Here is a 26,764-nt window from a genome sequence, read left to right as displayed (position 1 = left end):
CTTGCAGATTTTGATCTCTTTTGCAAGGTTTTGTATTTCAATGGAGGGCTAACATGCAGGTTTGCACCAATCCTTCCTAAGCTAGAGATAGAAGCTACGCACCGTTCCTTTCATAGTTTCATCTACCAGGAGTTTTGCTCTTCTACCAGCATGGAGACTTCTCCCACAACAAATCATGCAACATCTCTCTTGATGCTATTATGGTGGTGTCTTCTATCCTTGCTCTTCCAATAGGGATGCTTCATCATTTTCATCCACATGATTCTCAACACCACACGAAGCCTGATATTCTCAGGCTCCTCTTCTTTCTTTGGCATCAACACCTAAGTTGAGAGAGGATTCCTACTCTTCTTGGTATTATATAGATTTCGACACTTGTCTTCGACATCGGCCTTTCCTTCCCTATTGTATCTTCTCCTATGCATTGCATGATTTCATCATCTTTGTACTAGAGCACTTGGGCAAGTAAACAATTTTCCCACAAGGGACACTGTCCAAGTGGCACATATTACATAAGCATTATTTAGTATGTAGCATAATATACATCCCATTGTGCAGAGCACCATGGACAAATCCCGAGTTGTTTTCACCCACGAATTACACGATCATCCTTCTTTACCCAATACTCCATTATCTTTTCCTCGTCATCACAATTCTCAAGTGGATGAGTAAGCTTGTACTTTTTTGTGATATGTTGGATATGTTAGCCTGCTCTTATTCAGTCTTAGTCTGTCATCTCCTGGTTGTGAGCTCCTGTCAGAGTCTGACAGGAGACAGAGGAGCTCTGTCAATGTGTTTTTAGGCTGCTTTAGTCAGCATGCAGCCTTGGGCATTTTACAGCCGAATCTGGGCTGTTTCTGGGCTGACTGCCCATTATTTTGGGCAGTCGGACCAGATCTGGCCATAGTCGGCCAGATCTGGCTGGTCGGCCAAATCTGGCCAGGTCGGCCAGTTTGGCTGGTCGGCCAGTTTGCTGGCTGGGGGCTATTTATAGCAGCCCCCCCAGTCAGTCCAGCATTCACTCTCTGCAGGTACAGCACTGCTTCCTCCGTCTCCGTCTCCGGCATTGGTGCTGCCTTTGCTTCCAGTCTGTCCTGGTTCCCTCACTGACGCTCCGAGCTGCATGCAAGGACTGTTCTGTCCATTCCAGTGTATTCAGCATTCATCTCAGTCAGTGCAGACTTTCTTCCTTCATTCTCTGCTTCCTCTCTCCTCTCCTCTGTGTTCGTGTTCTTCTTTCGCTGCGCACTCTCACATGGTATCATCGCCTGATTGAGAGCACGGAGGACGAGAGAAATACCTTACCGCTGCTGCCCACAGTTCCACAACAGCCAGGCGATTGCTTCAGGCGGCTGCCAACAGGTCCATCCCAGCCAGGCGACTGCATCAGGAGGCTGTACAGCCTGCGTTTGCTGTACACAGGGGCTGCCACGTCATCCAGTGACGCAGCAACCCTGCGTTTGCTGCCAGGCAACCTCTTCTGCTGCAGGGCGACCTTCCTACAGCCTGCGTTTTGCTGCTCTGCAGGTCGCTTCTACCCCCGGCTGCTCCTTTCCTGCAGGCGACCTCTGTCTGGGCTTGTTCCCGGTGCTGGTGGTCTCGATTCTGGTGTTCGACATCAGATCTATTTGCGTTTTGCAGATCCAGGTGTTTGTAGGCACTCTCTGCCTGCGTCTTGGTGGTTGGTGACCACATTGCTGGTCCTATTTCGTCAGCGGCACAACTTTCTTTGGTATTTTGCAGATTGGAAGATGTCTTACCAGTTTTCAGGCTTTGAAGACTCAGAGGATGAGCTTCTTTCTCATCATTCCTCTGAGCGGAGGCGGGACTATCGTGAAGTTCGACATCGGGAAGACCCTCCTCGCACTCGTCCTTCTTCAGTCCATGCATCTCAGAGGGTTCCATCTACTGCGAAGGTTTCTTCAGTGAAGACTGCATCAGATGTGCGGATGCCTTCCTTGATTCCCTCTATCCAGGTGCCGATTCTCCCTTCCTTTCCGAAGGAAGACAAGTTGGATGGTTCCAACTATTCCCTATGGTCATGCAAGGTGGCTTGCATCCTTGATACCTTTCATCTTTGGGAGCTTGTTTCTTCGCCCATCGACCGACCCCCCGTGAATTCGTCCGATGGCACCTCTATGGACCGTGCAGCCTTATGGGATAGGCTCAACTCTAGAGCCCATTCTTTTCTTTTTATGAGTCTCCATGATTCTGCTCTTGTACATGTTCACAAGTTAAAGACCTCGGCGGAAGTATGGACAAAGCTTGCGTCTTTGTATCAACACAAGACATTTGCCCACAAGATTTCCCTGGAGAAGAAGTTGTGGATGCTCAGTCTTGATAGTTCTTCTTCCATGAAGGAGCACATCACGAAGATGGAGGATATGCGAGGCGAGCTAGCCTCTCTTGGTCGTCTGATATCGTCTGAGGATATGGCGATGATTCTGTTGACTCAGCTGCCATCACCCTGTTATGATGTCTTCTACACCAGCCTCATCACTTCGAGGACCCGTGAGACTCTCCTATGGGAGGAGCTTTCCCCGCTTGTCTTGGAGCATGACGAGCGACTCACAGAGGTGGGAGCCAGTAGCTCCACCAAGTCATTTACGGCTTCCACAGGTGGTGGCAAGAAGAAGAAACAAAAGAAGGAGAAGGCCAAGGACAAGAAGGAGGAGGACAAGAAGGATGCGAAGGAGAAGAAGCCCAAGTGTCCCCATTGTGGGAAGGGCACTCATCCCGAGGAGAAGTGTTGGCAGAAGTATCCCCATTTGAAGCCTAAGGAGAAGGACTCGAAGGCGGCCCCCGCCACAACAGAATCTGCGTTTGTGCATCTCTTTGTTGAGGAAGACACTGCCCTAGCTTCTACCACACAGGAGAAGCCTTGGCTCGTCGACAGTGGGGCATCTTCACATATGACCTTCCGTCAGGATTGGCTTCAGGATCTTCGTTCTAGAGGGGGTACAGTCACCATTGGTGACAAATCTACGGTTCCTGTTCATGGAGTGGGGACTTTACCTATGTTTTCTGACAGGCGGTCTTCCTCCACCAAAGTTCTCTATGTGCCTGATTTGGGTTTTAACCTATTATCTGTGCATGGTCTTACTCAGTTAGGTACCCGAGTCATTTTTACTCAGGATGCAGTCACAGTGGAGGATGCTTCTACAGGTGATGCTCTTTGGACAGGTACACAGGAGGGTGGACTTTATACGCTCACACCCTTGGCTGCGCGGACTTCCCATGAGCTTGGGCTGCTCTGGCATGCTCGGTATGGTCATTTGAACCTCGATTCTCTTCGCCGGGCTTCTAGGAGGAAGATGGTGGAGGGACTTCCTGATTTCCCTCCTCTTCACACTTTGTGCCCTAGCTGCTTGAGGGACAAGCAGCACCGGCAGCCTCACCCGCAGATTGCTTCTAGGCGGGCTTCTTCTCCACTTGAGTTAGTACATACCGACCTTTGCGGACCTATGGGCACGGCCTCCCTTGGGAAGGCCAAGTATTTGATGCTGCTTGTGGACGACTTTAGTCGTTATGTGTGGCCTTATTTCTTGGAGTATAAGAGCGAGGCATACTCCCGTTTCTGTGAGTGGCAGGTGTTTGTGGAGACCCAAACAACTTCCAAGGTTCGTGGTGTTCGAGCTGATCACGGTGGAGAGTTCACTTCTCACCTTTTCTCTCAGTTTTGCAAGGATCATGGTATTCGGGTGGAGTATTCCCATCCGAACACACTATCAGAGAATGGTGTGGTGGAGCGTGCGAATCGGACCATGATTGAGATGGCCCGATCTATGCTGGAGCATAGGAGTCTTCCTCATTTCCTTTGGGGTGAGGCGGTGGCTACAGCGGTGCATATACGCAACCGCTCTCCGACTTCGGCATTACAGGACATGACTCCATATGAGGCTTTCTTTGGGAAGAAGCCTTCCGTGTCCCATTTTCGCATCTTTGGGTGCGATGCTTTTGTCCATGTGGACAAGAAGAAGAGGAAGACGAAGTTCGACTCTAAGTCAAGAAAGCTTATCTTCGTTGGTTATAGTACGACCACGAAGGGATATCGACTCTTCGACCCGACGACGCGGCAGGTTGAGGTGAGCAGGGATGTGATCTTTGATGAGGCTTCGGCCTCTGAGGATCCGATTGATGGTTCTATTTCAGATGTTTCTTCATCATCGACGGACCCCCCCCCCCCCACCTTCTCTCCCTTCACTTCCTTCCAGGATGCCTCTTAGCACCCCCCCTATTCCTCCTCCTTCGGCTTCCCTCTCCCCTTTGGTGGATGTGCCTTCGTCTACTACGAGCTCTTCTACCGCCTCTTTGGGATCTTCACGGGATATACAGCCTTCTTCAGATACGGAGGATCTACCTTCCCTCGGTGAGGGGGAGTCCCTCTCCGATTTGGGTGCTTTACAGGTTCCGGAGACCCCCCGGTCTCCCTCACAGCAGCAGGAGTCTTTCAGGATTCCTTTATGGTATCGCCGGCTCATGCAAGATTCAGGTGTTACTCACTTTCCTGCTTCTTCTACAGGTCCACGTCGTTCAGCCCGTTTACAGGCCCAGTGGGACAGTTCACTATGTGTGAACTATGCTCTTATGTCACAGATTCTTCAGGATTCCGAGCCTTCCACTGTGGAGGAGGCTCTTGCACAGGATATTTGGAGACAGGCTATGCAGGCCGAGCTCGACTCCATCGAGCGAAATCATACGTGGGAGCTTGTACCGCGTCCCGCGAAACGGAAGGTGATTGGTGTGAAATGGGTCTTTAAGACCAAATATCTTGCAGATGGCTCCTTGGACAAGCACAAAGCTAGGCTTCTTGCCAAGGGTTTTGCCCAGCGTGCAGGGTTGGATTACTTTGAGACTTTTGCTCCTACAGCTCGGATGTCTACCATCCGAGTGCTTTTGGCTCTTGCTCCTCACCACCGTTGGCCTGTCTATCAGATGGACGTCAAGTCTGCTTTTCTGAATGGCGTTCTTGAGGAGGAGATTTATGTTTCACAGCCTCCTGGTTTTCTTGTGCAGGGGAAGGAGGATCATGTCTACAGGCTGCGGAAGGCTCTTTATGGCCTAAAGCAGGCTCCTCGTGCTTGGTACCAGCGGATTGACCGCTTCTTTCTATAGAGTGGCTTTGCGCGCTCCACTTATGATCCCAACCTCTACTTACGGGTTGTGGATTCTCTTTCGGTGTTCCTCATCTTGTATGTGGATGATCTTATCATTACAGGGAGCGACACTCAGCAGGTGGAGCATACACGGTCCATTCTACAGCAGGAGTTTGACATGACGGATCTAGGAATCCTTCACTTCTTTCTAGGTTTGGAGATCTATTAGATGGCACAGGGCATTTTTATATCGCAGCACAAGTACATCTCCGAGCTTCTTTCGGAGTTTGATATGGCTGAGTGTCGGCCTATTTCATGCCCTATGGACCCTGAGTCCAAGCTTTTGACAGCTGGAGTTCCTCTTACCGATCCCACCCGTTACAAGTGCCTTGTCGGCCCTCTTATCTGGCTGCTTCACACTCGGCCGGATATCTCTTTTGTGGTGGCTTTATTGTCTTCCTTTATGCAGACTCCTACCCATGATCACTGGCAGGCGGCCTTGCGGGTTCTTCGCTATTTGCAGGGGACTCGATCCTTTGGGATCATGTATGGAGATGGGATTACCCTTTCTGGATGGAGTGATTCTGATTGGGCCGGTGATGTGGATTCGCGACGATCTACTACAGGTTATGCTTTCACCCTTGGATCTGGTGCTGTCTCTTGGAGCAGCAAGAAGCAGCCTACTGTGGCACTTTCTTCTACAGAGGCTGAGCATCGGGCCCTATGTTCGACCGCTATGGAGGCAGTTTGGCTCCGTCGCTTACTCGCGGAGATTGGCTTTTCCCAGACCGGACCTATAGAGCTGCGCGTGGATAACCAGAGTGCTCTTGCTCTGGCCAAGAACCCGGTGTTTCATGCTCGTACGAAGCACATTGAGGTTCAGTATCACTATGTTCGAGAGCGGATCGTGGATTCGGAGCTAGTGGTGGTCTATTGTCCTACGGCGGCCAACGCAGCTGATCTCTTTACGAAGCCGTTGCCTCAGGCTTCTTTGCTTCATCACATGCGGTTCTTGGGTCTTCAGACTCTCCCAGGAGTTGAGAGGGGGTGTTAGCCTGCTCTTATTCAGTCTCAGTCTGTCATCTCCTGGTTGTGAGCTCCTGTCAGAGTCTGACAGGAGACAGAGGAGCTCTGTCAGTGTGTTTTTAGGCTGCTTTAGTCAGCATGCAGCCTTGGGCATTTTACAGCCGAATCTGGGCTGTTTCTGGGCTGACTGCCCATTATTTTGGGCAGTCGGACCAGATCTGGCCATAGTCGGCCAGATCTGGCTGGTCGGCCAGTTTGGCTGGTCGGCCAGTTTGCTGGCTGGGGGCTATTTATAGCAGCCCCCCCAGTCAGTCCAGCATTCACTCTCTGCAGGTACAGCACTGCTTCCTCCGTCTCCGTCTCCGGCATTGGTGCTGCCTCTGCTTCCAGTCTGTCCTGGTTCCCTCACTGACGCTCCGAGCTGCGTGCAGGGACTGTTCTGTCCATTCCAGTGTATTCAGCATTCATCTCAGTCAATGCAGACTTTCTTCCTTCATTCTCTGCTTCCTCTCTCCTCTCCTCTGTGTTCATGTTCTTCTTTCACTGCGCACTCTCACAGGAGATACCATCCCTAGTCTTGTATTCTAGGTCACTATTACTTTGATATGCCCTAATAATCTTTTTTTTTGCATATGTGTAGATAGTATTTGAAAATGATTTATAGGTCATTTTAAGTACTTTGACAAATTTTAATGATGGCAGATTTTTTGTCAAAATTTTTCCAACTTTTAGGCATAAGACATGTTTTAGAAGCTAATTTGTGATCAAACGTAGCAAAATTTGGTCAAAGTTCCTCTCACTAAGTTCAAAGAGCTGATCGAGGAGAATATTTTGTTGTCTCACAAGCTTGATTCAGTTCTTCACAATTTTGGAGATATGAGCCTTCGAAAATGAAAAATAAAAATTTTCAACACTTTTTTTTAATGTGTCGTGCTTTTTGTGTTTTCTTTCCGTTTTCCACAAGTTTGCATGCACATGATGATTTGGGAGAATCGTGCTAATTTTGGCCCACACTTTTCTTGGGAAACACATTGTTCTTGGAAAAGCCTATTCTAAACACATGAAGCCATTTTGGCAAAAAAGCTAAACAAACTATCATATCTGTCTTCTTCTTTCAAAATCCAAGATTAAGACTACAAATGTGATTGCGATTGAGATTGTGAGCGAGAGTGAGATTGCGATTCTTTTCATGTACATGAAATCAACTCGAGGATGGTCAAGAGGTTCGAACTCCACATCGGAGTGCAAGTTTTGATTGTGTTATCTACTGCTTCTCTGTTTTCTTCAAACTATAATACAAATTTGTCACTCTCTTTCTACTTGCATCTCTCTATCCAAAACTATGTTGATTTTTATCAGATTATAACTACTTGTGTCAGTTACTTAATCGGCCACCACCCCTAAATTTTACTTTCCACCAAAACAAAAACCAAAAAAAAAGTTCAATGTGGTTCCATCCTGTAGGGCTTGGTAGGCCACTGGGCAGCCAACGTGCACCCTTTGTCCAATGCCCTATCCTCTCTGGGGTGACTACTTAGACTCCCTTGGTAAAATAACCATCACCTCTGTAGTCTTGGTAGACCACTAGGCAACCAATATGCACCCTTTGTCCAATGCCTTGGCTACTTTGGGGTGAACATTGCCAACCTTCCCTTTTGGGCTCAATTTTGGGCCTAAGAGGGACTGTTGAGCTAAAACACACTTTATAGCTGATTAGCATTTTTAAGCATCCTCAAACACGCTTAATTAAGGAAAAATGCAAAATTGGTACGCAGTTCGAGAGAGTTTCAGAGGTCCCCCAACACCCTAATTTTTGGGATACTCTTCAATATCTATAACTAGACAAGCCTTCTCTTCTGTGCAAGTTTCTCACCCTTATATGCAGATCTCAACCATCAATCTCCCACCGTGTGGCGGTCCAACCTTCGCAACTACTACCATCCACTCGATTGCTCCTCTACTGCAATGTCCTACTACCGCGTTTTATTGTGGCCTTCTACTACAGCATTCCACAGTGGCACTTTGTAGCTTCACCCACATCATCAAGCATCATCCTATACAATCGCCTCAGTCTCCTTACACTGGTGATCAACGTTTGGTGTTTCTCTCACTACGTCACTCCAACTAGTGGTCACAGCACTTGGGATCCATCTCCAACAGTCATCGTTCTCTCACACTTCATTGCTCTATCCTTGAGCATTCTACACACTCTTACATTCATTTACAACATTCATTCACTTCAAAGTTATTCTCCCTATGTTTGAGTTTTGAGTTTTGTGTTTGCGTTTTGTATTTAGGGTTTGAGTTTTGCTTGTCTCTGACCGAGTCTTTGTGTTTCACTCTTGGTCATACATGCTACATTTCCTTAATGAAAACCTAGCATATCTTTACAAGCAAATCTCCATTTCACGACTTTGAAACATATTTCCATTTCCCGTTTCTAAAACTCCTGGCAAATTTGGTGCTCAACGATTTACTCTTGCTCATAGTGGATTCCTTTTCTGGATTACATCTTGTGTATTGCCTCTTTCATCATTGAATGGAGATCTGCTCTAATTTTGCATCAATTGTTACTTTAACTAGCAATGTTTCTAGCATGTCAAGCTGCTGTGTATATACACTGCTTATCTTTGCTATTGCATTTCTACTGGATGTGGCATGTTCTTTTGAACATTGTGAGATTGCATTTTTGAACTATATGCTGACCATTTGTGTCAACTATTGACCTATCTGCATTTGCTGCATTGGCTACAATCCGCTTCTGTCTGGGTTAACCTCATTCTGTATTTGATTACCGTTTCAATCTTGTGTTGAGGTGACTGCATAGACATGACTGCGTTTGACACTATTGTGTTGACATCATTCCTTAACTGAGCTTTGTTGGTGGCTAGCTGGTGAGCCATCGATTCGTGTCATATGTTTAATTCCATGCCTGATTTACGTGGAATCTTTGTGTTTCCAACATTATTTTTAGGATCTATGTTTACCTTAGTGTGTCTACTAGTTGATAGTTTTAAGGGCTAATTCATAAGTAGTCCTTTGAATGATTTTAGCAAATCCTTCCCTTGCATACTCTATTTTTTGAGCAAGTTTCTTGATTTGTTTGAGCTTAAGTTCTTTGTATGTGAATCATGCTCCCTTTGCTACTCTCTCCTAACCAAGGTAATAGGCCAATAATTTCCACTCTCATTTCACTTCATTATGATCATATAGGTGGCCTTGTGATCAAGAGATTCAATGTTCTAACATATCTTATCAAGTTGTGGTTGAGTACTACTATGCTTACCATTGCTTTTTTGAGAGGATGTTGGATTGCTCCATTCTTTGGAAAAGTTAATGCTTCCATCACAATGCGGCAAAGTAGCAAACATGTTTGCAAAGGTGAAGAGTAGTGATGTGGCATGGTATCACATTCAAAGAGAAGAAAGATGCAAAAGACATGTCGTTGCTCAGTGCGGTGGATATCATGGTCATGCTTGGCAAAGCACAAGATTGCGAGTATCTATATCATCTTGATTCACGTGGGGCCTAGCAATGGCTTGAGTGAACAATTCTAGTGATGTCCCACGCACTCATATGCTCTTAGCCAAAAGGGGCAAGTGTTAAGAGTAGAGAAAGGGCACATTGATGCTCTTTCGTTCTTGTGGATTTGATGTGTCATAAAGTTCACATGTTTTGATGACCTAAACCTTGCACTAATGTGTCTGATGCCATGTTTATGATGGGGTATGTGACACGATGTCTTCAAGTGGTCTCACATGAGGGGACCCAAAGGGTATGTGTATGCCCTAGTGGAGAAATATTGGTGTCATGGTAAGCTATCCATTGAGCTTATATAGCTATAGGAGGTGCAAGGTGGCTAGCTTGACTACTTTGCTTTCAAAGGGGGATTATGGCATTCGGTCTACTTCGTTAAAGTGCTTTCCTACCGAGGCACATCCAACAAAGTGAATGCTGCTAGAGTATTCACAGTACATCGTGGGTATTCACGCAAGGTGACTAGCTTGACTACTTTGCTTTCACATGGGGAATATGGCATTTGGTCTACTTCTTTAGAGCGCTTTCTTACAGAGGCACATCCAACAAAGTGTGTACTACTAAAGTATTCATGGTGCATCATGGGTATTCTTGGTCTTTGCTTGTTCACCTATGCTATGAGAGAGAGTGTTAGAAATGGCCATATCACAAGTTCGTGGATCCCCATGTCCCAATTTATGGATAGTATTGAAAGATGGCTTCGGAAAAGACAGAGAAAAACGATGAAAACCCTGAGAACGAGTGATTCTTCTCCTCCCAACCACGCCTAGATAAGTGCTGGCACCTCTCCCCCGTATTCCTCTGCCAGCCGTCCACTTTTCTTGAGTCCTACTATTCTTGGACTCTCTTACTCTCTAGACTCCCCTTAACCCCGTTCGGGCGCCCAAGAGCCCGGACGGTCATTCTCGTGCATGTTCCCCTAGATTTACCTTAATGTCACATTCCATATTTATGACCTTAACGTGACATTAAATGTCACTTTTAATGTCACATTAATGTCACATTTCCTTCCCCTTAAGAATCGGTTTCGTCCTCGAAAACGATACTTGAAAGGTCTAACTGTAAATCGGAAAACCTTTTCTTTAAAGTACTTACTCGCTCCCATGTTGAGCTTTCTTCTGAACAATCTTTCCACTTAACCAAACATTCTTGATAAATAGTATTCCTTGTTCGTCTATTGCGAACATTTAATATTATTTCTGGTTCATGTGGATTAGATTGGTAATTGAATAGCTCCTCAATATCATCATTTAAGATTAGATTATCCAAATCACCCAGCTTCTTCCTTAATTTACTTACATGAAAAACTGGATGTATTTTACTACCAGCAGGCAGTTGGAGCTTGTAAGCCAATTCTCCCACCCTTTTAAGTATTATGAAAGGACCACAATACCTTGGTGAAAGCTTTGGACATTGTCCCTTTTTCATAATTTTAGTTTGTTCAGGCACCTTAAGATAGACCAATTCTCCCTCTTCAAAGGAGATGTCTCTTCGGTGAGGATCTACATATGCTCTAGCTCGATTTTGGGCTTTTTTAATATTTTCTTGAGCAAATTTTAACATACTATTCATATCCTCCAAAAAGTCTTTAGTTGCCTGAACCTTTTCCTTATGCAGTCCTACTGCAAAAGGAGCTCTGGGCTGAAACCCATACATTAACATAAATGGACTATATCCAGTGGAAGAGTGCTTGGCACTGTTATATGCAAACTCTACTATCGGTAAATACTCTTCCCAATTAGTTTGCCTTTTAGTTACATATGCCCTAAGCATATCTTCAAGAATTTGGTTAACCCTTTCAGTTTGTCCATCTGTTTGCGGATGATCCGCCGTACTCATGCTAAGTTTAGTATCCAATTTCCTAAATACCGCACGCCAAAAATGGCTATCAAATTTTCTATCCCGATCAGAAACTATATTTGCCGGAAGGCCATACAATCGGTATATGTTCTCTACGAACAATCTAGCCAATTCTGGTGTTTTAACATCAGTTGAAGTTGGAATGAACCTAGCCATTTTGGTTAACCTATCCACAATCACCCACACAGAGTCGTGCCCCCTCTATGTTCTAGGTAAAGCAACAATAAAGTCCATGGAGATACTCTCCCATTTTTCCGAAGGAATTTCTAGTGGATGGAGAAGTCCTCCCATTTTTAATCTTTCAGCTTTATTAACCTGGCATTTATTACATTTGACCACATAGTCAAAGACGTCCTTATTCATTCCAAGCCAATAGAACTGCCTTTTAATAAGACTATAAGTCTTATTGACTCCTGGATGTCCCGCACTAGGGGTATCATGACACTCAAAGAGTATCTGGCGCCTTATTTCTATATCTTTTGGGACACATACCCTACCCTTGTAGAGTAAATAACCATTATCAATGGTAAAATTCTTCCACTTGAATCCAATTTGAGCAACCCCTGATGCTCCATTTCCTTGTTGAACATCCTCAGATATTCCTTCCTCAGTAGAAGCACTTTCATTTGGATTCCCATTTTTTATTGCTTCCCATATGTTGGAATATGCCGAATCAACCTGGCATTTCCCTTTTAAAGATTCAAGCAAGTTGGAAGTGAACTGAGTAAAACTCAATTCATTAATGATGGGCATTCTGCTGAGTGCATCAGCTACTATATTATATTTTCCTTTTCTATATCTTATCTCAAAGTCGAACTCTTGGAGGAGTTCAGCCCATCTGGCTTTACGCCCGTGTAAGTCTGGTTGATCATTAAGCCACTTAATGCTTTCATGATCCGATAAAATCAAAAGTTTGGCACCATACAAATAGTGCCTCCATTTCTTCATTGCATGTACTATTGCATACAGCTCCCTCTCATAAACAGAATAATTCTGTTTTGCACGATCTAATTTCTTGCTTTCAAAAGCAACTGGTCGACCTTCTTGTAATAAGACCGCACCTATCGCCTTATCACTGGCATCAGCTTCAACCACAAATGGTTTATTGGGATCCACTATTAATAATACTGGAGCTGTAGCAATAGCTACCTTAAGTTTTTGAAAACTTTCATTTTTGTATGTTCCCCAATTAAAACTTTTTCCTTTCCCTTTAAGTTGGTCTGTCATTGGAACAGCTATTTTGGCATAATCTCGAATGAATCTACGATAAAATCCAGATAAACCTAGGAAGATCTGCAGCTCTTCCAGGTTCCTTGGAGGTGGCCATTCAATAATTGCCCTTACTTTTTCTGGATCCATGTTGATTCCCTCTTTCGAGATAATATGCCCCAAATATTTGACCTCTTGTGCAAAGAATTCACATTTAGTTTTCTTCGCATAAAGGGAATGTGTTCTTAACAGTTGGAATACTAATTGTAAGTGTTCCAAATGTTCTTCTCTTGATTTACTAAAGATCAAGATATCATCCAAAAAGACTACTACAAAATGTCCTAGATAGGGCCATAAAACACTATTCATCAGCTTCATAAAGGTAGCTGGTGCATTAGTGAGGCCAAAAGGCATCACCAAAAAATCATAATGCCCGTATCTAGTACGAAATGCCGTCTTGGAAACATCTTGTGCCTTAATTCTTACTTAGTGATAGCCTGATCTTAAATCTATCTTTGTGAAGAATTTTGCCCCTTGTAATTGATCAAAAAGATCTTCCATTCTGGGCATAGGAAATTTATTCTTCACCGTTATTTTATTAAGTGCTCTATAGTCAACACAAAGTCGCATAGAACCATCTTTTTTCTTTACCAATAAAATTGGTGAAGCCCAAGGTGAATTACTGGATTGAATAAATCCTTTATCCACATAATCCTTAATTTGTCTTTCAACTTCTTGATACTGTGTTTCACTTAACCTATACGGTGGTTTTGAAATAGAGTGTGTATCCTTATTTATATCAATTGGGTGATTTATATCACCCCTATCTGGTGGAAGACCACTTGGTAAATCAAAAGGAAACACATCTTTAAAATCATCTAACAAACTACTCAATTCATTATTAACATTCAACTCACAAACATAAGAAAATTGTTGCTTTATATTACAGAAAGTAAAAGTGTTCTGTACAGGAAGAGACCATAACATATATACCTCACAAACTTCCTTCTTTATCAGCTTCTGAACTTCAGTAGAACACAGCAAAGGATTATCAGATACTTCATGTTCACCTTGAATGACAAAAGTCTTACCATCCCTTTCAAATTCCAGTGTATTATGATGGTAACTACGTTTTAAGGATGGTTCCAATCCCCATAGCCACTCCCTCCCTAGAGCAATATCAACTCTTTCCATGTTCATAATTTGGAAATCAAGTTTATCTTTATATCCTTGAATCTCAATTTCCAAATTGGATACCATTGTATCCCATATTTTATTATCTTGGCCTTGCATCATGCGAACAACATATTGATGCCCACTCTTTTGTTGGAGAAGTTTCAATTTTTTGACAAGTGCATAATTTATAAAATTATGTATGACAGAGTCATCAATCATGACTCTAACCCTTTTTCCAGCTATCAATCCATGTACTCTAAGTAAATCATGTGGCCCAAAAGTAGGTTGCCACATAGAAGTTGACATACAACACTTATGTTGTACATCCATATGCAAGACCTCTAAAGATTTGTACTTTTCATGGCCCTTTAATTCTAAGGTCTGCACTACATGGATTTGTTTTTCTTTTCCCTTGCCCTTGTCCTTATCCTTTCCTTTGTCTTCCCCCTTTTTCTTTTGAGGGCAATTCCAAGCAGCATGGTTAGGGGATAGGTAATTGAAATACAACTTTTCTTTTTTGGCCTTATCAAAGTCATCAAGACTTAACTTTGGCCTCATATATGGTTTCTTTTCAAAAGGTTGTTTTTTACCCTTAAAAAATGGCATTTTCCTTTTAAATTTGCCCACAAATTTTGAAGTTTTCCAATTCCTTAGACTTGGGCTCCGTATCAGTGAGACTAGTGAGTGTACCTTGACGCATACTATCTTCATGAATTAATGCAAATTTAATTGCTTCTTCCAGCGTCTTAGGTAAACTCCGTTTTACTTTCTTTTTACAGGTTTTATCTAGTCCCCTAATGAATCCTCTTGTTTTTTGAAATTCATCTATTCCTTCCAGTTTGAGGATTATCTCACGATATTCCTCCAGATATGTCAGCAGGGGTCTTCCCTTTTGTCTGACATAATCCCAATCTTCCCAATTTCTTTCCATTTCATTTTCAGGAAGAAATTCTTTCAAAAAGACGGATTCAAATTGAGCCCAAGTTTCAAGTATTTTATTTGCCTCCTTTAAAGTTCGCCACCACTTATATGCTTTGGGCCCCAAAGTTAAACTAGCCTCCAGTGCTTGGAGATGTGGTGGGGTATTTTTTAGTTTATGTAAATCTTCCCATTTTTGGAGGAAATTAAAGATTGTGTCTTTATTCCTATCTTTTTCCTCCCCGTAAAATTGAGGTGGTTTCATATCCTTTAGAACTGGATTATCCCTCAATTTATGGTAAGGTTGGGGTTCCTTAGGATCTCGCATAGTCACATCTAAATCTTTCAATGAAGATCGGACATCCGAGGTTTCTATCTTATTTTTATTTCTTTCTAGCAATAAAGTTAATTGAGATTTTATTTCAGTGAGTGTTTGGGTTAAAAATTCCATTTGAACCCCCTGAGCTTGCACACGAGCCGTAAGATCATCGAATTGCTCTCGTGTAGCAAAAAATTATTCCCATTGTTCTTCTTGTATTTCTGGTTCATGGGGATCTACCATAGGTTGGTCCCCAGAACTAGAGCTTTCCATCACCCTTTCTTTCCCTTTTTCTGCCATTAATACACTGGAATTGGAAAGCAAAGATAAGAAATTTGTATACAAAGTAAAGTACTTCCCTGATTTTAATGGCAGGCGGTGGTTGCTGGTTTGGAAAGAAACCCGAAGAGTAAGAAACAAATTTTATCTTCCCAGACTAGAGCAGTGAAGCAGTCATGCTGGAAATTCAATTTCCTGACTTCAGTCGTGTATGACATTTTTCTGTCAGTTCCATGACATTTTTCTGTCCGTCTCACAGCAGTCGTGTAACGTTTCACGTTTTGCCTCCGTCTCACAGCAGTCGTGACACGTTGTCACGTTTCACCTCACGACCACACGCCTGGTCGTTTCATCTGAACCTTCCTTCTGCCCGTAACGTGTCACTTTTTACGTGACGTGGCACGTCTCACTTTTTTTTTTTCTTCACGGCCCATCACGCTTTCACGGCATCTCTTTTCGGCCAGTACTCATTAATGACGAGTGACACGCGACCTTACAAAGGACTGACGACCTGGCGTACGACGGATCTGGCCGTTGAACCATAGGCTCTGATACCAATGAAAGATGGCTTCGGAAAAGACAGAGAAAAACGATGAAAACCCTGAGTACGAGTGATTCTTTTCCTCCCAACCACGCCTAGATAAGTATTGGCACCTCTCCCCCGTATTCCTCTGCCAGCCGTCCACTTTTCTTAAGTCCTACTATTCTTGGACTCTCTTACTCTCTAGACTCCCCTTAACCCCGTTCGGGCGCCCAAGAGCCCGGACGGTCATTCTCGTGCATGTTCCCCTAGGTTTACCTTAATGTCACATTCCATATTTATGACCTTAACGTGACATTAAATGTCACTTTTAATGTCACAAGTATCTTTGTTGTTGATTATTTGCCAACCTATTTTGTGACAAGTCTCCTTTGTTTTTATCTATAAAAGGAGGGAGTGTGGCCACAATCATTCATTTACTTACAAATTCTTGGTGTGAAGAGAGGGAGCTTGTGTAGTGTGTGAATTGGCGGTCAACCATTTTACACTTGATTCTCATAATGGATTCATCTTCCTAGTTACATCTTGTGCATTGTCTCATTCATCAATCTTCTATCTTTCTTTATTCCACTGCTTGTTTTACTCTTCTAACAAATTCAAACAAATAGTAACCTTGGGAAATATACTTGCTCTATGTGGAAGATGATGATTGAAACTCTACTAATATATGAAAGGGAATGCATGTCCAGCTACATCAAAACAGATAAAATTATTAGGGATGATTCAAGTTGTTGTTGGCCTTCACACGCCACTCATTTGAATGTTAATCTCAACACATTGAGGAATCATGCCATGTTAGGGAAAGAAAAGTGTGGGGAGATATGCTTGCAGTGTTGCATTTGAAAACGCTCTACAATGCTGTCCAATGTAGTTGGACTGTCTCAAGACAATGCCCCCTCAACTATAGTACAACTATATGACAAGACAGTAATACAAATGGCCTAGATCAATAACATCAAATGAGCTGCAATTCAGCCTTCAAAGCGTCAATATGCAATTCATGAGTTCCAATCAATAGCATATCATCCACGTAAAGAATTAGAATCAGCAAGTCATCCCCGTCTTTGTGGCCAAATGAAGACCTCATGTAAGTCATCATTCAAAAAGGTTGTTTGGAGCAAAGACTGCTCTTTATCGAAAAAACAGCTCATCATGAACCTCAACCTGCTGCAGGATTTCACACAATCCTACTGCATCTGTTTCAACATCAATCTGAATCAAAGTGAGAAAAAGGCTTGTGTATATGTCATTAGGACACATTGCACCATTCTAACATGTTGTCGCTTCGAGCACTCTGTTCCTTCATTCTATATATATTCATTCTGATTGTAAAGACTCCCAACAATATTGGCACAAGGTTAAATTGCATCAAGTTTCTACCAAACTGTACTTTACATGTGAACTCCTCTAACTGATGTGCATTCCACTAGACAGAACCAGGTATCCATGAGATGTACTAAATAAACTATTTGGAGTCTACCAGTCATAAATCATGGTGAGGCTCAGAATTGATAGACACTAGGAACATTCCGGTCTCTTGTGAAAGACTACCGATGTCTACTGAATAGACATTATAACATGAACTTCTACCACTCTAATAATCTCTTTAAGATTTGAATGTCCATGTAAATAAACAATTTTCAGGAAAAGGCACTTGCCCTGGGAAAAATTTAAAGCTCATGAAAGAAACTGATACGATTGTGTTAAAAGGGGATATAGATACTACAAAACCTGAAGAAGACCCATTCGGTCTTGTATGGATGTCTGCAACAGCCCCATCCTCCAAAAGATTGACCCAAATATGATCGCTGATGATATTGACATATTGGCACGAACTTTATTTGTAGGTCCATCTCGCGTAGCCTACCACGAGATTACACACAATAAACTTATGTTTCAGTGCTTTATAAAAACTGAGGAGCATTCTGCACAAAAGACAGGTGCAAAACTTGCTGAAACTGCCAATATATACATGCACAACTCTTCAGCATTGTGGTCACCATTAGTAAAGCACAAAGATGCAACCTGCAACCAGGCACGCTTAAGCAGCAATCTGAATTGCTTCCACCAACCAATGCGATTGACAGGTGCAATAGAGACTTTTATAATCTCGGTGGAATGAGACAAATCTACTCCATTTTCCCCCTGTAAATTGAGCTCATAACTCGCATGTGACTTCTGCCTAAATGCTTGAAGTAAATTATCCAGGCGTATGCGAGTGGACGTTTCATTTTCAGGCGAGCTGTAGTCTACAGAAATGAGGTCTGCAAAGAACTCAGCTGGATTTACATGCTGTGGGCATGGGTACCTGAAAGGTTTATAGATCATATCAATGCGCTTGGCATAGGTAGCCTTAAAACACACAAACGCTCAGAAGAAGAAGGATTGCACATTCTGATCAGACCTAATAGGAAAATACAAAAGAGTATACATAAGATGGAGGGAAAAAGAAGACAGAAAATATATGTTGTCAGAACAAAATGATGACACCTAAATGGAGAATCACAAAAGCTGAATTTGCACTGTAAGCACTTGCATTTCTGAGTTTCTTTGTCATTACTTTCTTTTGACTTAATTCCACTCTATTAAGGGGTTATTTAAGGAGTGGAAGCATACCCAAGTTCAGTAAAGTAGGACAAGGCATGATCCTGGGCAGGGCCAGCATAAACAAGTGACCCTTCGGCTAGCAGTACAAGGTCATCAAATTTTGCATAAATTGAACCTCGAGGTTGATGTATCGAACAGACAACGGTATGCCCATCCTTGGCTAGGTTTTGTAAGGTTTCCATTACCCTTTCTGCCTGAAATGCATCCAGACCTACAGATTCAGCAGTTAATAACAGCTTAGGACTGGTTTATCAAGTAGCCCTGTTAACATTAGACTTCACAACTCAGATGCGATTATTCTCAAAAAGCAAGAGAGAAAATGCAGCTAACCTGTTGTAGGCTCATCAGCAAATATTACTGAAGGGCTGGCAATTAACTCACAAGCAATTGACAGCCTCTTTTTCTCTCCTCCACTTATTCCACGCACTTTCGCATCACCTACACGACTATCTGCACAAGTTACCTGCATACTGCTAATAAGACCCAGTAGATATAATCCTGTGCCCAGTCAAATATACATCTTGAAACAAGTCAACAAGACCACTCTTACCAAACCCAAGCGATACAGTAAATTATCTACATATTGTTTTCTTTCTTCACTAGACAATGAGCTGGGGAGCTGAAGTTCAGAAGCAAGTGAGAGCGTCTCCCTTACAGTAAGCTGAGAGAAGAAAAGATCTTCTTGCCTAACATATGCCACCCTGCTCAAATAAAAAGCAAAATTAGCACCACAACACTGTCAAAAGACAGTTTACAGTTTCAGGAAATATTAGATAGAGGAAAGCTTAAAAGCATACTTATGAGATGAAGGCAAGAACGGTTTTCCATTTACTAAGAGATCTCCACTGAGAGTTAGGCGTGATGATGCAGAAAGTTGGCCAGCCAGTACATTTAGCAGTGTTGTTTTCCCCGATCCAGACGGTCCCATTATAGCCAGCAAGCGTCCAGCTTTTGCTTCTCCTGAAACATGTCTAAGTATATGCTTGACCTGTTAACAAGCATGCAGATATATTTGAGGTGCTTTGCACTTCATGGATGCACTATGACAAGTGAACTGAGCACATTGACATGCATGCTTCTTTTTTGTGGTTGAACCACTGCATTCATGATGTAAAATGTACAAAGAAAGCTATGTTTGTGTGAAAACAACAGTCAACCATAGTGAAATTCATTGGAAAAGCACACAGTCAGCAAGCATTGAGATACTGCTAGCATGATAAGACAACTGTAGATAGACTCGGCAACATAAGGAAAAATCCACACAACCAACAGGAGAATCTGTAAACAAGAGCATGACGTTAAAGAGCATGCAACAAGAACTGTAATAACAATAATAAACGAAACCTGAAAAAAACATGCAAACAAATAGTGACATACAAAACTCGTGACTTGAGGTTCTTATCCATACTTAATTCCAGCTGAAATATCTCTGAATGCAGGAGAAAATGAAAACCCAATCGAGCATGGTTTGAATTATGCCTGATCTTGAGCACTATCCTAGCTTAATTGAACTTGATGAAACTTCCCCTGGCGTTTCGGCATCCTGCGGTCCGTTTCAGGGCACTCCAACTCCCGCCGCCACCTCCTCCTCCTCTTCTTCGTCTTCCTCCTCCTCCTCCTCCCATTAGCCTTTACTTCTTCCTCTTCCTCCTCTTCTTCATCTTCCTCTTCCTCATCCTCATCCTCCTCTTTTTCTTCTTCTTCCTCTTCCTCTTCCTCTTCCTCATCCTCCTCTTTTTCTTTCTTCTTCCTCTTCTTCTTCTTCCTCTTCCTCCTCCTCCTCCTCCTCCTCCTCCTCTTCCTCTTCCTCTTGCTCTTGCTCTTCCCCCCATTACCTAAAGGCTAATCATGGCATTGGATCCATATTGGAGACACATCACTCCAATCAAGAGATATGAGGGCTACGGTGGATCAAATAAGTGGTGGTGCAACTATTGTGGATTGGAGAATTCAGGGAGCATAACACACATGAAAGACCACTTGGCATGCGTTCCCAACAAAAACATCGAGCCTTGTTATCCAGACTACACTTGCCAGTCATTCATTGATGTTGATACTTATTACTCAGTAGTTACTAGAGTCTAGAGACTAGTACACAGTGCTCAGTGCTCACTGGACTTTAGAGTTTTAACTGATTATTCACATGACATAGTTACATGTATCATTGTATCTTGATTTCACTTATTATGCATATTGATTCTTATTCCATTGTTCTTTATGTCAGTCTTCTCTACTCTTTAGATCATAGATGATTTAGGAGTCATAAATTATAATTCATTTGTTACCTTCAGTTTTGAAAATTGAGTCTTAATTGTGTTAAGTTGTCTTAAGTTTCAACCATTGAGTCTTAACTCTTCAATCTTCACTCGTGAGTTGTGATATGTGTAATGAATCATGATTTCAATCATATAACATGGACTCAAAAGTTTTGTATGAAATTTGGGTACATGTTATTATAGGCATTGATATATTTACATACCCACATAATACAGTATTTATTTTAGTGTATAATCCGAAACGCCGTTTCCAAAATTTGACCAAAACTCCGAAACTCCGGTTTTTCCCGTTTCTGTTTTCCCCGTTTCCGAAACTCCCCCGTACTATGAATCCAACCAGCACACGAGGCACAACATAAGTGGCCCCATAATGCACATTCCAACATCCTCACTGACACAAACCAATAGCATGCAAGGGCTGTTTGCAGCAGGCTGAATAAACATCCTCACTAACACAAACCAATAGCATGCAAGGGCTGTTTGCAGCAGCCTTGTATTCAGCATTCTTTCTGAGTCCAGTCCAGATTTGTTCCTTCTCTCTACATTCTCTCTCTCTCTCTAATGGCAAGTTTAAGTTTGTATCATTTGTTACATCTAACCACCAAGTCATGAATCCAAACAATTTATTCCTGAACTTGTGAGCTGATTGAGGGCCCTTAATGATGGACTCCATCTCGTGTTATAGCCTTTGCAGCATGCCACCATCAAGGACCTTCATACCTTGGAGATTCGGAGAATATGTTGCTATACCATTAGATATAGCCACGGAAATCTTTCCATGTAACAGGGTTTTAAAAGGCTACTAAGCATATCTTCCTATATGCAGGATAGTGTAGTAGGGCATCTACATGCATGGCTTGGATGTAAGTACATACATGATGCATATGCAAATGCATACATGTATATGCCTTGAATGCGCATGTATGTCCTGCGGATGGAAATCTCTACATGCGTGTGATGTGACATGTACAACTAGCTACAAACTAGTTAACCACCGATTCTACCTCTAGCTCTCTCTAATTAACACGAATTAACCACTACTTGATCTGTCTATCTTCGTCCCCAATTAAAACTAAGTAGAAACTGATCAATACTGATCACATTTCTCGCATTCTCTTTGATTAAGACGAAGTAAATATCAAGGTGACATTGGTACACACAAGCATCCGGAACACGACATCACAACCTTGTTTAATGGCAGTATAGCTTATGGAAGAAGTTAGCATGTGTGTACATGCAACCAATGTAGGTAAAGAGCAGATTGCATACTGGTTTGCCAGACTTGTCGGAAAGGACACAGCTGATGTTCCGCCATTGAAGATGCACTGGCTTGACGGAATCGTCAACAGAGTTCTCCTCGACGGCATAATCATCATCATCTGGATCGCGCTTCCGGCCTCCTTTGCGACGGCCGGAAGCGAGCACGCGGACTGCAGCGGCTGCCAAAACGGCAGCGACGACGGGGCCCAGGGTGTTGAGACCTCCCATGGGAGCTTATGGCGCTGGGCCAAACTGCCTCTCGTGACCTCTCTTCTTCTTCGTCGTCTCTCTCACTCGCGCATGCGAGTAGGCTGTCTTTCTACTTAAGCTCGAGGAAGCGAGAGGTTAAAAAACGATCCAATCGTCACAAATTCATTGGTTTGCAATGGCCAACGTTCTGTGCTATGGTCGTGTCGTGCATGCGAGAAATTCCTAAGATATAATAAAAATACCGTGTGAACGCAACCGTTATTATGATCGTTTCAAATCGAGAACTTGGAAAATGGCAAATGTTTAAGCGTTATGCTCTTTTACATGCGGATAGATATTTTGAATGCCTCTCCCGGGGATGCGGCGCAGTGTTCGGGGTTTGAACTCGCACACCCATGTAACTCAACCCACACCCAAACAACTGTGCCACAACCCCATTTGCAAACATTATCATTTTATAAACATAAAAACTTTAGAAACAATAACACGCTTGAGGCATGTGGGCGTGTACATGGGTACTTAAGTTTCAACCCATGGATACATGCCTTTGACGCATCCCTCAAAGTTCAAGCCTCCTCCAAATAAAAGAAGTATTAAAATACGAGCACAAAAGGAAGAGAAATATTGGTAAAACAATTGAATGCAAAATTTCAAAAGAAACAAAACAGTCGTTCATCACCTCTATATGTACTAGCACTCACCGGTAAGTGTAATGATTACTATTTCTAAAATATTGTTAAAATAGTTAAAGATCTAAGCAAAAACCCAAAAACATTTCAACAATAAGCATTACATGTGAGAATAATGATTACTACTTTTTAACATATTTATATAATAACTAAGAAATCTATTCAAAATATCACAAGTAAATTGAGAAATTTAATTTAAAAACATTGAATGAAAAATGAAGTGAATAAGAATATAAATTAATATAATCTACTTGTAAAAGAATTCAATGGAAAAGCCTTGTTTGAAAGAGCAATCATTACCATTTTATTTTACAAACTCGTGCAAAAACCCACAAAACAAGGACCTAAAAATGTTAAAAGATATTAATACCTAACGACCAACCAAATATTGCCATGCAAACATTCAAACTCTCCATCGATACCAATGACTTTGGCTTGTTTAGATGTATGTTGCACCCATGCCGTACCTTTTTGTGGGACTAAAAATGTATGGGGTCTTTCTCAGAATGCTTATAGGCGGTAGCCCAAGGTGATAGAAATAGGCATGCCCTAACCTAAGCATTGCAAACCTATTAATTAGACATAAGTGCTTGAGGAAAGTTACATCCATGCCGTACCTTTTGTGGGACTAAAAATGTATGGGGTCTTTCTCAGAATGCTTATAGGCCTACCCAAGGTGATAGAAATAGACATGCCCTAACCTAAGCATTGCAAACCTTTTTATTAGACATAAGTGCTTGAGGAAAGTTACATCCATTGTAGTCGATGTATGCTTAATTATTGTTGCATAACATTGCAATATCTTCAGCAAGTAATTAGAAACATGGTATTCCCTTTCATTATTTGGATCTTAAGTATAATTTTTTGCTCAAATATGCACAATTGAGTTAATAGTTATGGGTTAGTGGAAACTTATGGGCTAGTGGGAACTTATTAGACCATCTTGCAAAACAAATGATTGTAGCCAAATTTTTCTCTTCATTGTCTCTTTGTCTATTCATGTTGATATTGGGTCCTAAACTAGGTTTGAGTATGTGGAGAAAAATATTACTTTGTGGTGATAAAAGTAGCAACTATGACTTAATGGAAACTAATAATTGAGATCATCCTAATAAAGATATTATCATAATTTGAGAAATTGCTCATGCATATCTACTATCTTTCTTCCTACAAAATGTGCTTATATATATGATATAAAACATTTGAATCTAAAAGCTTTTTTAAAGAGGTAAAACATTGCAATAAATATATGCAGGATGACAAGTTAAAAAGCTAGGGGCTTATTAGCTCTCAAGCATTCTACCTTTTTAATGCAAATGTAAAATTATTTATATATAGGTTTTGTAGAAACAATAATCTATAGTAGCAACACATTCAAAAGCCATAAGAAATACACATTTAGTATATTAAGTGAAGCACTTTGATTGGTGCTTTAATAAGGATGAAAGAGAATGTACTTCCCACTAGACATGTGACACTTGTTGCTGAATGCAAACCCCCAATATCCTCATTCAAATTGGAGATGGAGCATGCAATAATGCAACTATTGTAGAGAAGGTGAATAAGACTCCATAGAAGGCTCTAAACGGGTGATGTTGGCTCAATGGAGATGGACTCCGTAGCTATCATTCGTGCGGATCAAATCAATATGGCAACAATGGAGGAAGGGTTTAGAACAAACCTTAGAATCTATAATGCAAAGAAGAAGTAAGCATCGTGTAAACCATAATGTGTTGTGTAACCAAATGGTATTCTCTCTCAAACAACTTAAACAAGGTTGCTCATTGCCCTAGTATCAGTCTTTATATCAATTCTCTAAGCAAGGTGCTTGACAAAAGCAAGTTCATGAGATGGTTTGAGCAACCTTTCAAGGCAAGTCAACATTGTATCAATACCACTTTGTTGGAAAGGGATTTTTATGCATACTCTTCAGCTCACTAGTAAAGTGTGATTTCACGTTGGGTAGCATTCTTGGCTACTCTAAAAACCTAATGCATAACTATTTCTTAGTTGATAAACTTTGAAGCTGAAGGCATCTTATTATCAGGATGCCCCCTATATGGATTCATTTTCCCTCTCTACCAATTCCCAAGTCTCCCACTAGATGAGTAGGCCATTGCATGCCTATGTGGCTACATCATACTCTACCTCAATGGTAGATAAAGCTATACATGGCTAAATTGAGAGATCCACAAGACTACACCATTTATGAAAGTGAAAACAAAACCATAGTAGAGCTCTTAAAGTCTACACCTCTTGCAAAATTAGCATTTACATATCCAAGAATAAATACATTCTTTCTTCAAAATCATATGCACATAGACCTAGTGTGCTCAAGTAACTCATGATACTCTTTACTGCCTCCCAATGCTTCTTGCCAAGGTTTGCCATATACCTACTAACCACTCCCACTTCATAAGTAGTATTTGAGCATGTAGCAACCATGCGTACATCAAGCCACCAACTACAAATATATAAGGAGCCTTGGCCATTTCAACCTTTTGCTCATTTGACTTGGGGATGTCCTCTTGGCTAAGTTTTGAATATGAAGGCAATGAAACACTGATAGCCTTCCCCTGTCCATATTAAAATGCTCCAATACCTTCCCAACGTATTCCTTCTTATACACATGTAATATAATTTTGCCTCAATCTCTTTTCAGCTTGCATAAATTCTATAAAAAAGTGAGCATAAACTAGTGTGGTACATACTTTAAGATAAAAAATCATTCAAAACATGTGTAATCCCAAGTCAAAAGTAATCAAGGGACCTCCAAGTGTGAGTTGTTATCAAAACGTCTTGTCCAAACTAAAACTTTTTTGCTCTGTGTAACATAGAGAATTAAAATTTGTATAAGATTAACTTTGAAAGATAGAGCCCGAGTGGAAGCACACAAGCACGGCGGATAGAGCAAGAGAGCCAGAGAGAGAGAGAGAAACACCATATATGGAAGCTCCAATAGTCACAATCTATGTGACGGGTCTTCCCTGATTCAATAGTCACTAAAAAATAAAGAATAAAATGACAATGATAGGTGCTTGCTACGTGTAGAATATATGTCTGTAGTCAAGGTGTGTGAAGTAAATACAGGGTAGCATAGACATAGGTATCTTTAACCCCAACAAACTACCACTTAAAGGTAAATGTGCCTCTAGAGAGAACAAGAAAAAGTAATAAGGTACAAATGTACATAAAGAACAATAGGATGAGGAATAAACGTCATCTCATCCTACACCCATCGTCTTCCTGAGGAAGGCAAAATGTTCTGTTGAGAGACTTTTAGTGAGTAGATATGCAAGATTCTCATCAATCAAGATCTTGATAAGCTCAATAGACTAGTTCTCTACCACCTCATTAATAAAGTGATAGTGCACCTCAATATGCTTTGTCTTCAGGGTTCTTTGCACTTGAATAGCATCTCATACAATCCGAATGCAGTGAAGGAGTAATAGTAATACAAGGTTTGTCATCATAGATGGCTTAACCATAAGGCCTCCTTGCAAGCCTTTGTGGCTGCAACATACTCTGCCTCAATAGTAGATAAGGCCATGTATTTTTGCACATAATACCTCCAACAAAAGTGAAGGCATATCCACAGGTGGACTTCTTAGTATCTACATGTATTGCATAGTCAGAGTCAGTGTAACCCACGACTATAGCATCATGACCACCATAGCAAATGCTCATATTTGCAATGCCTTTCAGGTACCTCATAATACCCTTCATGGCATCCCATTGTCACAGCTAAGGGGTAGCCATAT

The 26,764-nt window shown here is 41.9% G+C and overlaps 1 protein-coding gene across 1 annotated transcript in view; it reads right to left on the bottom strand.

Moving 5' to 3' along the window:
* The window catches only part of ABCG7 (ABC-2 type transporter family protein), a 37,305-nt gene extending 14,809 nt beyond the window's left edge, over positions 1 to 22,496 (bottom strand). Inside the window, exons 1-7 of the mRNA XM_087681311.1 lie at positions 22,114 to 22,496; positions 19,366 to 19,556; positions 19,119 to 19,269; positions 18,899 to 19,031; positions 18,578 to 18,779; positions 17,987 to 18,269; positions 17,693 to 17,824 (exon numbers count right to left, since the gene is read on the bottom strand). Of these exons, the coding sequence (XP_087537437.1) occupies positions 17,693 to 17,824; positions 17,987 to 18,269; positions 18,578 to 18,779; positions 18,899 to 19,031; positions 19,119 to 19,269; positions 19,366 to 19,556; positions 22,114 to 22,332 (1,311 nt within the window). The 5' untranslated portion in view covers positions 22,333 to 22,496. The remainder of the gene's footprint in view (positions 1 to 17,692; positions 17,825 to 17,986; positions 18,270 to 18,577; positions 18,780 to 18,898; positions 19,032 to 19,118; positions 19,270 to 19,365; positions 19,557 to 22,113) is intronic.
* Positions 22,497 to 26,764: the final 4,268 nt, after the last annotated feature.

Source organism: Lygodium microphyllum, chromosome 7 (assembly GCF_053477565.2).
Source record: "Lygodium microphyllum isolate KBCC chromosome 7, Lygodium_microphyllum_v1.1.10, whole genome shotgun sequence".
Lineage (NCBI taxonomy): Eukaryota > Viridiplantae > Streptophyta > Polypodiopsida > Schizaeales > Lygodiaceae > Lygodium > Lygodium microphyllum.
Note: the sequence above shows the minus strand (reverse complement) of the source record. Positions and strands in the feature narration are given on the sequence as shown.